At 45.9% G+C, this 16062-nt stretch overlaps 3 protein-coding genes across 3 annotated transcripts; all 3 read right to left on the bottom strand.

Annotated features, from left to right (window-relative positions):
* Positions 1-817: 817 nt before the first annotated feature.
* LOC110510685 (NACHT, LRR and PYD domains-containing protein 1 homolog) lies at positions 818-7546 on the bottom strand. Its single transcript, XM_090209860.1, has 6 exons — positions 7335-7546; positions 6890-7146; positions 6604-6732; positions 2219-2345; positions 2114-2143; positions 818-1214 (listed from the first exon to the last, which is right to left on the bottom strand). The coding sequence occupies exons 1-6, from the start codon at positions 7423-7425 to the stop codon at positions 880-882; spliced, it is 969 nt and encodes a 322-aa protein (XP_090065986.1). The 5' UTR covers positions 7426-7546; the 3' UTR covers positions 818-879.
* A 3202-nt stretch (positions 7547-10748) lies between these two features.
* On the bottom strand, positions 10749-12257 carry LOC149974640 (neoverrucotoxin subunit beta-like). Its single transcript, XM_090211791.1, has 4 exons — positions 12245-12257; positions 12032-12125; positions 11546-11592; positions 10749-11409 (listed from the first exon to the last, which is right to left on the bottom strand). Exons 1-4 carry the CDS (start codon positions 12255-12257, stop codon positions 10856-10858), a joined length of 708 nt encoding a protein of 235 aa, XP_090067917.1. The 3' UTR covers positions 10749-10855.
* Positions 12258-12974: 717 nt separating this feature from the next.
* On the bottom strand, positions 12975-15015 carry LOC149974639 (protein NLRC3-like). The gene has a single exon (XM_090209802.1). It carries the CDS (start codon positions 14931-14933, stop codon positions 12975-12977), a length of 1959 nt encoding a protein of 652 aa, XP_090065928.1. The 5' UTR covers positions 14934-15015.
* Between the last annotated feature and the right edge of the window lie 1047 nt (positions 15016-16062).

Raw genomic sequence — 16062 nt, 5'->3', positions numbered from 1 at the left:
ACCATTAGGTTGATACCCCAACACTGTTACTACCCATTCTACCAGTAGGTTGATACCCCAACACTGTTACTATCCATTCTACCATTAGGTTGATACCCCAACACTGTTACTGTCCATTCTACCATTAGGTTGGCACCCCAACACTGTTACTATCCATTCTACCATTAGGTTGATACCCTAACACTGTTACTGTCCATTCCAAATCAAATCAAATGTATTTGTCACATACACATGGTTAGCAGATGTTAATGCGAGTGTAGCGAAATGATTGTGCTTCTAGTTCCGACAATGCAGTAATAACCAACAAGTAATAACCTAACCTAACAATTCCACAACTATTTCCTTATACACACAAGTGTAAAGGGATAAAGAATATGTACATAAAGATATATGAATGAGTGATGGTTACAGAACGGCATAGGCAAGATGCAGTAGATGGATCGAGTACAGTATATACATATGAGATGAGTAAAGTGGCATAGTTGGGGTACCATTAGGTTGGTACCCCAACACTGTTACTGTCCATTCTACCATTAGGTTGATACCCCAACACTGTTACTGTCCATTAGGTTGGTACCCCAACACTGTTACTATCCATTCTACCATTAGGTTGGTACCCCAACACTGTTAGTATCCATGCAACCATTAGGTTGGTACCCCAACACTGTTACTATCCATTCTACCATTAGGTTGGTACCCCAACACTGTTACTATCCATTCTACCATTAGGTTGGTACCCCAACACTGTTACTATCCATGCAACCATTAGGTTGGTACCCCAACACTGTTACTATCCATTCTACCATTAGGTTGGTACCCCAACACTGTTACTATCCATTGGGTTGGTACCCCAACACTGATACTGTCCCCATTCTACCATTATGTTGGTACCCCAACACTGTTGATCTGAAGCTGTGAACAAAGATAGGCGTCCAGTTCCCCAAATAAGTTGATCATCCTGTAACTTGACTCAGTTCCTTTTCTCAACACCATGTCGATGATGTCACGTGCCTTCTCTGCCCTCTCAGCTATCACCTTCACTGACTCCATTTCCTCCTGGTTGATGACTGTGTGTTGCAGGAGTCTGTCCAGCAGACCATCCAGGACAGGTCCTGATACTCGTTTCACAAACTCTGTCCGTACAGAACGCAGCTGCTGCTCTGCAGAACCAGTCAGACTACTTTCAGCCGGACCTCCTGCCCCCAACACAGCACCTGAGAGAGTCAGGTTACAAAATAATTACATTTGTACATTTACATTTCAGTCATTTAGAAGCAGACTCCTAAAATAAAAGTATTGAGAAAACATTCTGTTTTACAATAACGACCTGAACATATCACATATTCACATTTAGGTACGGTTTCACAGACATAGAAAAACAGACTGGGGCACTCAGAACCAGGCTAATCTACATCACGTCCTGAAGGAGATGTCATTGGGGCATTCAGAACCAGGCTAATCTACATCAAGTCCTGGAGGAGATGTCATTGGGGCATTCAGAACCAGGCTAATCTACATCACGTCCTGGAGGAGATGTCATTGGGGCATTCAGAACCAGGCTAATCTACATCACGTCCTGGAGGAGATGTCATTGGGGCATTCAGAACCAGGCTAATCTACATCAAGTCCTGGAGGAGATGTCATTGGGGCTTTCAGAACCAGGCTAATCTACATCAACTCCTGGAGGAGATGTCATTGGGGCATTCAGAACCAGGCTGATCTACATCAAGTCCTGGAGGAGATGTCATTGGGGCATTCAGAACCAGGATAATCTACATCAAGTCCTGGAGGAGATGTTATTGGGGCATTCAGAACCAGGCTAATCTCCATCAAGTCCTGGAGGAGATGTCATTGGGGCATTCAGAACCAGGCTAATCTACATCACGTCCTGGAGGAGATGTCATTGGGACATTCAGAACCAGGCTAATCTACATCAAGTCCTGGAGGAGATGTTATTGGGTCATTCAGAACCAGGCTAATCTACATCAAGTCCTGGAGGAGATGTCATTGTTCTTGAAGACAGTCTTTTATAATCAGGACTAGTCCGGGTCCTACAGTAAACCATGTTGACTGACCCTCAAGTCATTGGTTTGTATCTCTCATGTTTACTTACTAGTTGAATGGGTTTCAGTGATGAATTCATCTGAAAGAAACATACATTGGTTATATCACTAAATAGTATCTGTCAGAAAAAGTTGTGATTGACATGTTCTCCTACATTTTTGTAGAGTTTCTTTCCATACTATCCTCTCATCATCACCGATTAACTCCATCTCAATCCCTGTAATTTCCATATCCACCTTGAAAAAGCTTGGTGTGGTGTCTCTATGTATGAGATGAATCCTCTGGGGGGAGGGAGGGAGAGAGAGCGAGAGAGGTTAAACAAAAACATGGTTAAACATTAATTAAAAACACAACACCAAATCTTCCGCCACAGTAACTAAAAACAACAGCCTCTAAATACCCCATATACTCAAACAGATCAATGTTAACCATTTTGTAACAGGCAAACTCAACCCTCAGTCTGGCTGCCAACATCCCCTCCAGCATTCCCACCACGTCCACAGTCCCCTGTTCCCGAATACTGTTCTTTCATGTCTATCAAATTGATAATTTAGCTGCCCCTGACACAAAGTTAAGTAAGAGAACAACACCCCTTCTACTAAACCTGTACTTTGTCCCAAATATAAACATTTGGGAAGAAAAAACCTCTCCCAGAGCTGAGAACCAACCAGTGATCAGGTCAATCATCTCGACCAACCTGGGACACTGTAAGAACAGATGTGTCAGAGTTTTAGACTCAGCACAGAATGGACACCCATCCCCAACATGGTGAAAACTCTCCAAGCCTGTATAACAGACTTATAGAATGGAGTCAGACCAGACAAATCACCCCCCCTCCAGCTTCAAGAGGAAACTCTCCAAGCCTGCATAACAGACTCATAGAATGGAGTCAGGCCAGACAAATCACCCCCCTCCAGCTTTAAGAGGAAAAGTTGCTTGTCTAAGCCAAACAGCCTGCTCTCCTCATCAATGTGTCGGCTGTATCCACCCAGCTAGAACCGTCACAGTACAACAGTCTCTGGGCTGCATGAAGCCAGAAAGCCATGATCCAAGAAGAGATGTCCACCAGGCCTTGTGTAACAGTTTAGACTTTACACCCATCCCCTCGCCCCAACCTGGGCGCGAACCAGGGACGCTCTGCACACGTCAACAGTCACCCTCTTGGCATCGTTACCCATCGCCCCACAAAAGCCGTGGCCCTTGCAGAGCAAGGGGAACCACTACTTCAAGGTCTTAGAGCAAGTGACGTCACTGATTGAAATGCTATTAGCGCGCACCACCGCTAACTAGCTAGCCATTTCACACCGGTTACACTCACCTCCCTTTTGACCTCCTCCTTTTCCGCAGCAACCAGTGATCCGGGTCACGGCACCAATGTAACAGTTTAACTTTAGACAATATATCAGTCCTGAAATTGGGCATCCCTGCCTGATGCCCCTTTGGATGGGGATGGGGCAGCTCAACCCACCCTCCCCATACACGAGGCCCCAGCAGACAGTAAACTCATCCAAGACAAAAAAAACATCCCCAAACCCAAAGGCTTTCATTGTTTTAAACATGGTGGTCCACACGATCAAAAGCCTTCTTCATTCTATATACCTGTTTGAGAGACACGTAGATATCATTTAAAATTCTGCACACAGCAATGCAACAAGTTGGCAGTTTTTTTTAAAAGGGCCAAATCCCCCCCCTTTTGCAACAATGAAAGCACAACACGTTGACAGGATACAGGAAGAGAATACTCATGACAAGATTCACACACCACTTCATAAAAATCCCCCCCAATAGACAGCTGGGGTAGCACCCCAGTGCTTATAGAACTCAGATTGTAAAACATTGATGCCAGGGGCTCCGGGGTCCATCTGAGTGAGCAACTTCAATTCAATAGATGTGATGTCCTGTTTAAGGGCCCTGATAGTCTCTTTAACTCAATACTAGACGGAGCAGTATACTGTTGACAAGACACACGTATTTGGGCCTTCCCAACCACCCACCATTGTCTCAAGGATTCAAAATTCAAATGAATAACCCTCAATTTTTCCCAAAACACCAAAAACCTTTCCCAAAACATTGCGTCATGTAATATCTTCATGTTGAAATACCATGACAAGTGAATATCAACAGTAACAATATGGTGATCAGAAAAACCCTCAGGAGTAATGTCACCTTACAACCCTACTGCAGTAGTGATCAGATACATACAACCTGTTTAACCTTGCTGCACCGACACCACCTTCATTAACTACTACAGTAGAGCTCAGATAATACAACCTGTCTAACCTTGCTGCACCGACACCACCTTCATTAAATACTACAGTAGAGCTCAGATACATACAACCTGTCTAACCTTGCTGCAGCGACACCACCTTCATTAACTACTACAGAAGTGATCAGATACATACAACCTGTCTAACCTTGCTGCACCGACACCACCTTCATGAATTTTTAACCATGTTTACTGACTAACTTTTGCATTCTTTACACTCCACACATCAGAAAGCTCAAACTCAGTTAGTAGACCAGACAGACAAGAAGCCACGCTGTCTTAAGGTTTCCATTACTTGATCAAATACAGCAATAGGCTCTGTACCCTCATCAGGAGCAGAAACATTACAAAAAAAACATTGACCACTAAAACCCAACCCTTGACAATCTCTAGATACCAGTCACCCTTAAGCCTGAGGAAAACAAAATTGCCGTCCCAGCACTGAAAGTAGTACCATGACTGAGTATATCAAATCAAATGTATTTATAAAGCCCTTCGTACATCAGCTGATATCCCAAAGTGCTGAACAGAAACCCAGCCTAAAACCCCAAACAGCAGAACATGTGTAAAAGCTGCCCCTCCCAACATATTCCCAAGTCCACCTCATTGGCCTAATCATGTATCTCCTGTTGAAAAACTACATGAAGCCGTTTCTGTTTTATTACCTCTAATACCCAAGCCAATTTAACAGATTTCCCCAAAGTCTGGTCCAGAAACCCATTTACCTAGATTGTCCACTGAGTCATCGCCAGCTGCTATCATATCAGAAATGTCCATATCCTCCTCAACTGAGGCCACAGACACGTGACTCCCCTCTGCCACATCCCTCTCAACACTCCCCACTTGTACCACATCACTAGTACCGGGCATCTCCTCCACTACCTGGGAGACTAGCCCCACCTGAACCCCCTCCTGTACCACATCACTAGTACCGGGCATCTCCTCCACTACCTGGGAGACTAGCCCCACCTGAACCCCATCCTGTACCACATCACTAGTACCGGGCATCTCCTCCACTACCTGGGAGACTAGCCCCACCTGAACCCCCTCCTGTACCACAACACTAGTACCGGGCATCTCCTCCACTACCTGGGAGACTAGCTCCACCTGAACCCCCTCCTGTACCACATCACTAGTACCGGGCATCTCCTCCACTACCTGGGAGACTAGCTCCACCTGAACCCCCTCCTGTACCACATCACTAGTACCGGGCATCTCCTCCACTACCTGGGAGACTAGCCCCACCTGAACCCCCTCCTGTACCACATCACTAGTACCGGGCATCTCCTCCACTACCTGGGAGACTAGCCCCACCTGAACCCCATCCTGTACCACATCACTAGTACCGGGCATCTCCTCCACTACCTGGGAGACTAGCCCCACCTGAACCCCCTCCTGTACCACAACACTAGTACCGGGCATCTCCTCCACTACCTGGGAGACTAGCTCCACCTGAACCCCCTCCTGTACCACATCACTAGTACCGGGCATCTCCTCCACTACCTGGGAGACTAGCCCCACCTGAACCCCCTCCTGTACCACATCACTAGTACCGGGCAACTCCTCCACTACCTGGGAGACTAGCCCCACCTGAACCCCCTCCTGTACCACATCACTAGTACCGGGCATCTCCTCCACTACCTGGGAGACTAGCTCCACCTGAACCCCCTCCTGTGCCACATCACTAGTACCGGGCATCTCCTCCACTACCTGGGAGACTAGCTCCACCTGAACCCCCTCCTGTGCCACATCACTAGTACCGGGCATCTCCTCCACTGCCTGGGAGACTAGCCCCACCTGAACCCCCTCCTGTGCCACATCACTAGTACCGGGCATCTCCTCCACTGCCTGGGAGACTAGCTCCACCTGAACCCCCTCCTGTGCCACATCACTAGTACCGGGCATCTCCTCCACTGCCTGGGAGACTAGCCCCACCTGAACCCCCTCCTGTGCCACATCACTAGTACCGGGCATCTCCTCCACTGCCATCCCCATCTCCAGTGACATCCCCATGTGGGTCGCCATGCCAACCAAAACAATTCAACAAGAAATAAAATATATCTAATTCTACCACTGAAAAAAACCTGAATCAGCGGCAAAAAGGAAACCACCCAGAAAAGTAACCACAGGCGATCTAACTCCAGACAACACTCACACTCGCTCATACAATACCCAGCATGCACCAAACACTGCCAGCATGAACAGAGACAGAGAGAGAGAGAGATATGTGACTTAAATGTCAGATTCATGTTCTTAGTCTACTAAAACTGTACCGGTGGAGTGATGGAGGTTGAACAGGGAATGTTCAGTCTGAAGGAACTATTCAGTTTGAAGGACCGCTCTGGTCTTGTGATGGGAATCCTTTTAGACCCTTGAAACTTTATTTCCTGTTGTTCCACAGCCTGCGAAACGAGGCACGGAATGCCCAGCCAGTCAATGTATAGTCTAATTCAAACATTATTCAGAAAACTAGCAACACACTTATCTTCATTTAATGAGTGTCAACATAACTATCCAGTGGTACAGTTTAAGGTCATCTCTATAATAATGGTACCTCACCTGTATCTGGCCGGGGTCACTGGGAAACAGGTATAGGCGTTGAATTAGTTTTTCCTTTATCACTGTCAGATAGAGCATCAGCTCACAGTGGACATCTATGTTCCAAGACAGTAATCTCAGTATAACAGAGATAGCTGAGAACTTGGGATGGAGAATCTTAGCATGGAATCTGGTGACATCATGCACTTCCTCTAAAGACACTCCATGTTCCTCTACATGAAGAATCTTCATCTCATTCCTCAGGGAAGGGTTGGTCCCTGAACAACACCATAAAAAGGAGACAGAACGACAAATATTGTATTATTCATCCAACTAAAATACAAAGAATATGCAGTACCAGATCACAGTAAACTCAAACTCCCAGAATAGTTCATTCATTAATTTAGGAAGTGAAACTCAGTTACATGGAAATGTCTTTCTGAATAATATTTCTACATGGTTTTACCTAAACAGACAAAGTGTGGCAGATGAACTTCCTCCAGTTCACCTAACTCCATAGTGATGTCCAGCAATGGACCACCTTGTGTGTACTGCATGTCTTTCAGAAGTTGACTGTAGGGTTCCCAGTTCCTGAAGTGATACTTCAGAATTACATCTCTCTCACACAGCCAGCGGAGCCCAGACACTGTGCACTCATAACTCCCTTTGGGTGTCCTGTGTCTGAGAGCAACAACAAGATGTGGTAGAGAGGGTCAATGGTCAAATGGAGAGGTTGGATTAGAAGACTATTCCCAAAGGTAATGGGGAAATACAATAGCAAGTGGAATGAAATGTTAAAAGTAGTTATTTTACCTGAACATTGTCACTCCCTGGACAGTGGAAGTCAAGGGTTCAATCTGATGCCAGTGTGTGGAGTCCTGAACAAGGACAAGCATGTCAGTAATACATATGTATTAGTACTTGTGTTTTATTCTCCTGTCTCTTTTGATCCTGTGTTTGGATTATTCACCCTGTGTGTTGGGTTGACCGTGTTTTTTGTGCTCCGGAGAATGAACTGTCGAATCACTGAAACCTGCTCTCTGCGCCTGATTCCACCCACCTTGATAAAAACGTGACACTATAACTAATGTATTTAATCAATGTTACATGAAATGCTGGTGATTTATCAATTGAACTGTCTAATGACAAAATATGACAACAGCTAAAATCCTGCATGCCTCCAAGCACAACACAGGACTGTCTATATCCCAGCATGAATGGTTGATCAGTACACACCTGGCTGTGAGACTGTGTTTATATTACTAAAGCAGAACACAGGACTGTCTATATCCCAGTATGAATGGTTGGTCAGTACACACCTGGTTTTGAGACTGCAGGTATGTAAAAGTAAGAATTGACATTATGACTTACCTCAACATGGTCACAAGTCTTACAGCTCTGAGGAATCCCTGAAGTCAAAAGTAGTTATTTAAAATGGACAATCTCATGTAATAATGAATTAATAATTATTAAATAGACTTGTAATAAAATGAATAAAACTAAGCAACAGTCTCAGAATGTACACTCATTAGTATACCATAATCTGACATAAGTGTTATATTAATTAATGTTTGTGGAAGCAGGAAACAACATCGTTCTGGTCCGTGTTTTGTAGATGTTGGGGTCTGATTTCTGCTAGATCCTAGGATGATCTCTTCACTCTCTAACAGAGTGTCAGCCAAGAAGTTTAGCATCGTGTTACAAAGCTCTTAGTTGTTGCGGAAATCGGCCCACAATGCCATTTACTTTGTGCATCTACGTCATATCGCTGACAATACCTTTAAGTTTGTTTTGACCAAATATATCATTATTGTGTTCCTTGCCTGGGAATCAAGTGTAATGATTGTTTTCATCGTATTTGGATTTTAAAACAATTAAATTAGTTTACTCACATTTCTCAGGTCCAGACTTGATACAACACTCTCCACCATGGTCTCTGGTGTTCTCAGGTCCAGGCTTGATACAACACTCTCCACCATGGTCTCTGGTGTCCTCAGGTTCAGGCTTGATCCAACTCTCTCCACCATGGTCTCTGGTGTCCTCAGGTCCAGGCTTGGTCCAACTCTCTCCACCATGGTCTCTGGTGTCCTCAGGTCCAGGCTTGGTCCAACTCTCTCCACCATGGTCTCTGGTGTCCTCAGGTCCAGGCTTGTTCCAACTCTCTCCACCATGGTCTCTGGTGTCCTCAGGTCCAGGCTTGTTCCAACTCTCTCCACCATGGTATCTGGTGTTCTCAGGTCCAGACTTGATACAACTCTCTCCACCATGGTCTCTGGTGTTCTCAGGTCCAGGCTTGGTCCAACTCTCTCCACCATGGTCTCTGGTGTCCTCAGGTCCAGGCTTGGTCCAACTCTCTCCACCATGGTATCTGGTGTTCTCAGGTCCAGACTTGATACAACTCTCTCCACCATGGTCTCTGGTGTTCTCAGGTCCAGGCTTGATACAACTCTCTCCACCATGGTCTCTGGTGTTGGTAAAGCAGAAGGATAGACTGATTCAACTAAATATATTATATTTAGTTATATTATTATTTTATTATTTAACTAGGCAAGTCAATAAGATAAGAACAATAACAAAAATATCTTATTGAAAATGGCGGCCTACAACAGCCAGAACCTCCCCTACCCCAGACCCTCCCCTACCCCAGAACCTCCCGTACCCCAGACCCTCCCCTACCCCAGAACCTCCCCTACCCCAGACCCTCCCCTACCCCAGAACCTCCCCTACCCCAGAACCTCCCCTACCCCAGACCTTCCCCTACCCCGGAACATCCCCTACCCCAGAGCCTCACCTACCCCAGAGCCTCACCTATCCCAGCCAGACCCTACCCTACCCCAGAACCTCCCCTACCCCAGACCCTCCCCTACCCCAGAACCTCCCCTATCCCAGACCCTCCCCTACCCCAGCCAGAGCATCCCCTACCCCAGACCCTCCCCTACCTCAGAACCTACCCTACCCCAGACCCTCCCCTACCCCAGAACCTCACCTATCCCAGCCAGACCCTCCCCTACCCCAGAACCTCCCCTACCCCAGACCCTCCCCTACCCCAGAACCTCCCCTATCCCAGACCCTCCCCTACCCCAGCCAGAGCATCCCCTACCCCAGACCCTCCCCTACCCCAGAACCTACCCTACCCCAGCCAGAGCCTCCCCTACACCAGCCAGACCCTCCCCTACCCCAGACCCTCCCCTACCCCAGAGCCTCCCCCACCCCAGCCACACCCTCCCCTACCCCAGAACCTCCCCTACCCCAGCCAGATCCTCCCCTACCCCAGAACCTCCCCTACACCAGCCAAACCCTCCCATACCTCAGACCCTCCCCTACCCCAGCCAAACCCTCCCCTACCCCAGACCCTCCCCTAACCCAGACAACGCTAGGCCAATTGTGCGCCGCCCTCACGGCCGGTTGCGATACAGCCCGGGATCAAACCCTGGTCTGCGACACTCAGGATCCCTCAGGTGGACATTGCTTATAGATGTGAAGTCACCAGGTATCATGAGTTACATTCCCACCTAGAAATGAAGTCACCAGGTATCATGAGTTACATACCCCCCTAGAGATGACGTCACCAGGTATCATGAGTTACATCCCCCCTAGAGATGTGAAGTCACCAGGTATCATGAGTTACATTCCCCCCTAGAGATTATGTCACCAGGTATCATGAGTTACATTCCCCCTAGAGATGTGAAGTCACCAGGTATCATGAGTTACATTCCCCCCTAGAGATGTGAAGTCACCAGGTATCATGAGTTACACCCCCCCTAGAGATGTGAAGTCACCAGGTATCACGAGTTACATACCACCCTAGAGATGTGAAGTCACCAGGTATCAACCTCCACACACATACGTCCCCCTCATAAAACACTGAGCTTGTGCCACATCTAACTGTCTGTTGGTCCAAGAGAACACAGTAAAAAACACCACTACTACTAATCTAACTGTAGAAATGATTCCAGGGGAAAACAAATGATGAAACATTGCTATGACTCACCTCTGAATGTGTTGGTCATCTATCTGACACAGGGTCACTGAGGAGGAGGAGTAAACCCCAAATCCAGGATAGAGGGGTTCAGTGAATGTGGTGTGTTCTGTGTGAAGGTGTGTCAGTGTACCAGAGGAGGACACACTATAGAAGGACAAAGTACCAGCTGGCCAGTCCAGATATACTCCAACTCTGTGAGAATAACGACCAGAGATGGATCTGCTGACTCCAGCATGGATAAATTCATAAGCACTATCATAGCAGTATAAACACCAGGACTTCCTATTGAGTCCAATCCAACTGTCATCCTCCCGTCCCTTCCTCTTCATTCCTTTGTACACCACACCAATGTCAGCCATGTCACCATCCCTGTCCACCTCCCAGTAATAACGACATCCAGAAATGACTTCACTGCATACAACTTGGCAATGACAATCAAATCTGTCTGGATGGTCTTCATAATGCTGCTCCTTCAACACCCGTGTCACCTTCCTGTTCCCCTCAGACAGTCTCAGGTGTGGGTGTGCTGTATCTGGGTCCAGGGTGAGATGACAGGCATCTGTAGATGAAAGGAGAGTTTAATCAAACCACATCTTCACATAAAATGTTGTTTTGTAGGTACAGAACAAGTATTGATTAGTTACTATGTTACTATAGTTCTGAATATACCGTTAATTAGGATTGAAGAGACTTACATTTCCTCAGCCCTGATTTCAGCCTGCACTCTCCAACATGATCCACACTGTAGGAGAAACAGGTTATTGACTGACAAAGACCTAATAAAGCAGTCAACATTTAAACCATATTGTTGTGTTCTGGTGCACTATCCCAGTTCATTACTATCCTACCTACTGCATACAGAACAGAGTACAATTCATTACTAGAGACATACAGGTATTCTATCCTACCTACTGCGTACAGAACAGAGTACAATTTGTACTAGAGACATACAGGTATTCTATGCTACCTACTGCATACAGAACAGAGTAAAATTCCAACAGGATATCAGAGATGCAGAAGAAGAGTATTCATGTGGTGATGATGTATGCTGGATTGGTCAGCCTGCTGGGTAAACGTCCCCTTAATTCTACCATCATGTCCTCATGTTACTGACCCTAATACACTACATACAGTATGACACAACCACTGCTCACACTATTAGGACATCTATTCTGACTTACTTCAGCTTCATCAGTTTATATGTGGGATCCACCAGAGCAGTTGAAAGCAGTCCCCCTGCAGAGTCTCCTGGGTGATTGTAGCTCAGGTCCAGCTCTTTCAGGTGGGAGGGGTTTGACCTCAGAGCTGAAGACAGAGCAGCACAGCCCTCCTCTGTGACCAGACAGCCAGACAGCCTACAGAGAGACACACAACAGCTGTCTAGGTTGATGTACTGGTGTCAATCATCTTGTAGGACACCAATACATTTGTCCATGACACAAACAATGTGATAAAAAATAAGATTTTCTGATAATTTGTTTTAATAAGCTCATTACCCACCTGACTGAAACAGCTGTACTCACCCCAGTGTGTGTAGTTTACAGTCTGGATCCTCCAGTACAGCAGACAGCAGTGTAACTCAGCTCAGTACCAACCTGACTGAAACAGCTGTACTTACCCCAGTGTGTGTAGTTTACAGTCTGGATCCACCAGTCCAGCAGACAGCAGTGTAACTCCTGAGTCCTGCAGGTCATTGTCTCTCAGCTCCAGTTGTTTCAGTTGTGAGTTGGGTGAACTCAGGACTGAGGCCAGATCTGAACAGCAACCCTCTGTCAGACCACACTGACCTAGACTAGAGGGCAGAAGAACACATGATTAACACATCTTTAAAACATCCACATAATAACTCATACTGAAGATATTAAACTCACACTAGTGTCTTTATGTTGCAGAGTGGACTGGTTAGTCCAACACAGAGCAGCTCCACTCCTCTGTCTCCCAGGGCATTGTAGCTGAGGTCCAGTTCTCTCAGGGGGGAGTTTGGTGTCTGCAGAGCTGAGGTCAGAGTCTCACAGGATTTATATGTGAGTTTACAGCCAGCTAGTCTGGAGAGAGGAGATCATCTGTTAGATATACAAATCCTTCATTATAATGATACTGTATACATCAACTCAATAACATAACTTACAGTGCTCTCTTGCAGGTTCTCACTACCGACAGCAACCTCTGATAACCTTTCTCTGATGTGTTGTATGTTTTCAGGTCAAACTCCTCCAGCACCTCCTCTGACATCAGTAACAGGTAGGCCAGGGCTGAACATTGGTCAGGTTTTAGTCTTGTTTTTGAAAGAGTTCCTGAATGCAGGGAGGTCTGCATGTCTTCAACAAGAGAGTTGGCACCAAGTTCATTCAGACAGTGGAACAAGTTGATGATCCTTTCTGGTGAGGATTCCTCCTTGATGTTGTCTGTAAGGTACTTGACTGTTCTCTCAACTGTTTCCTCATTGGTCTGTGTGGTACATCCTGTCTGTGTCAGAAGGCCTCGTAACAGATTCTGATTGGACGCCAGTGAGAGACCCAGAAGGAAGCAGAGGAACAGGTCCAGGTGTCCAATCTCACTCTTCAAGGCCTGGTCCACTGCTCTCCTGTGTAAGTCAGACAACTGGATTGACTCCTCTTTATCATTGTCATCCTTTTTGTCTTCATCGGAATCATCATCATCGGAATCATTATCATCGATTGACGTCAACTTGTCAGGCTTCAACTTGCACGACCAGAATTTGAATCGGCTGTTTTCATAATAATCTTGACCCTTAGTGACTGCTTTGGGGGAGAAAACATTTTCCTTCTTGCACAGACATGTTTCTAAAGCATGCACTGCTGCTAGAAACTCTTGAATGCTCAGATGCACAAAGCTGTAGACCTTGTCTTGGTACAGCCCAGATTCTTCTTTAAAGATCTCTGTACACAATGCTGAGTACTCTGATGCCTCTGTGACATCAAGGCCACACTCTCTCAGGTCCTCCTCATAGAAGATCAGGTTGCCCTTCTGCAGCTGTTGGAAAGCCAGCTTTGCCAGTTTCAGGATCATCTCTTTGTCTGACTGAGACAGTTCCTTTGGGTTTGTCTCTGTGGCTTTGTTGTACTTCCTGTTCTCCACAATGATTTGGATCATGAAGTGTGAGTACATCTGGGTCAGAGTTTTGGGGACTTCATCCTTCTCTGCCTCTTTCAGCATCATCTCAAGGACAGTGGCTGATATCCAACAGAAGACTGGCATGTGGCACATGATGTGGAGGCTCCTTGATGTCTTCATGTGTTTGATGATTTCATTGGCCAGATTCTGATCTGTGATTTTCTTCCTGAAATACTCCTCCTTCTGTGGATCATTGAACCCTCGTACCTCTGTCATCTGGTCAACACACTCAGGAGGGATCTGATTGGCTGCTGCAGGCCTTGAGGTTATCCAGATGAGAGCAGAGGGAAGCAGATTCCCCTTGATGAGATTTGTCAGCAGCACGTCCACTGAGGTTGGCTCCGTGACATCACAGCATTTCTCATTGTTTTTGAAGTCTAGAGGAAGTCGACACTCATCCAGACCATCAAAAATGAAAACAGTTTTGGTTTCACCATCTTCAATGCTGTCAATCTCTTTCAGCTCTGAGAAGTAGTGGGAAAGAAGTTGCATCAGACTGTATTGGTCCTTTTTCAGGTTCAGATCACGGAAAGGAAGAGGAAACATGAAATGAACGTCCTGATTTGCTTTTCCCTCTGCCCAGTCAAGGATGACCTTCTGCACAGAGAATGTTTTTCCAATGCCAGCGATTCCTTTGGTCAGCACAGTTCTGATTGGTTTGTCTTGTCCAGGTAAAGGCTTGAAGATGTCGTTGCATTTGATTTGTGTCTCTTGTGTGGTTAGTTTCTTGGATGACATCTCTATCTGTCTAACCTCATGTTCATTATTGAGCCCTCCACTTCCACCCTCTGTGATGTAGAGCTCTGTGTAGATGTCCTTGAACAAACTTTGATTTCCATGGTGTCCAATTCCAATGTGTTGATACTTGTGTTTCAGTTTAGCCTTAACGTCTTGTTGGACTGTCAGCAGAGTTTGACCTGTAGGAAAACAATGAGAGTTGGGACTCATAAGTTTGTGTGTGTGTTTTATAAGGGCCTTTGTACCGTTCTTTGTGATATTGTATGAAACACAGTCTTACTTCTTCTGTCCAGAAGGTTGTGTGTGATATTTAATACATCCTCACTGTCCAAACTCTCCACTTCCTTATTGTCATCTGGTAATGGTTCCTGGCTGAAAGCAGGTGGCTGATCACTCTTCATTGATAGCAGGCTGGTTGTAGGGGACTCTGCTCTGGGCTTCTGGACACTGAACAAAACAGGGAGAGAGAACACCTCATCAATATCACATCAAATCCTCATCTACTTCATTTTAACAACTGTATAGCGGAACTTCTAGAAGGCCTGATGTTTCTTATAAAGCTACAGTCTGCAATTGGTAAATCAATTTTTGGCCTTTTAAATGAATGATGTACAGTCATGGCCAAAAGTTTTGAGAATTAATATTAATTTTCACAAAGTCTGCTGCCTCAGTTTGTATGTTGGCAATTTGCATATACCACAGAATGTTATGAAGAGTGATCAGATGATTTTCAAAGCCCCTCTTTGCCATGCAAATGAACTGAATCCCCCAAAAAACATTTCCACTGCATTTCAGCCCTGCCGCAAAAGGACCAGCTGACATCATGTCAGTGATTCTCTTCTTAACACAGGTGCGAGTGTTGATGAGGATAAGGCTGTAGATCACACTGTCATGCTGATTGAGTTTGAATAACAGACTGGAAGCTTCAAAATGAGGGTTGTGCTTGGAATCATTGTTCTTCCTCTGTCAACCATGGTTACCTGCAAGGAAACACGTGCTGTCATCATTGCTTTGCACAAAAAAAGGGATTCACGGGCAAGGATATTGCTGCCAGTAAGATCGCACCTAAATCAACCATTTATCGGATAATCAAGAGCTTCAAGGAGAGCGGTTCAATTGTTGTGAAGAAGGCTTCAGGGCTCCCAAAGTCCAGCAAGCGCCAGGACCGTCTCCTAAAGTTGATTCAGCTGTAGAATCGGGGCACCACCAGTACAGAGTTTGCTCAGGAATGGCAGCAGGCAGGTGTGAGTGCATCTGCACGCACAGTGAGGTGAAGACTTTTGGAGGATGACCTGGTGTCAAGAAGGGCAGCAAAGAAGCCACTTCTCTCCAGGAAAAA

The sequence above is a fragment of the Oncorhynchus mykiss genome, chromosome 19, assembly GCF_057628025.1.
Source record: "Oncorhynchus mykiss isolate SJ-2025 chromosome 19, ASM5762802v1, whole genome shotgun sequence".
NCBI lineage: Eukaryota > Metazoa > Chordata > Actinopteri > Salmoniformes > Salmonidae > Oncorhynchus > Oncorhynchus mykiss.
This window is presented reverse-complemented; position numbering and strand designations above follow the sequence as displayed.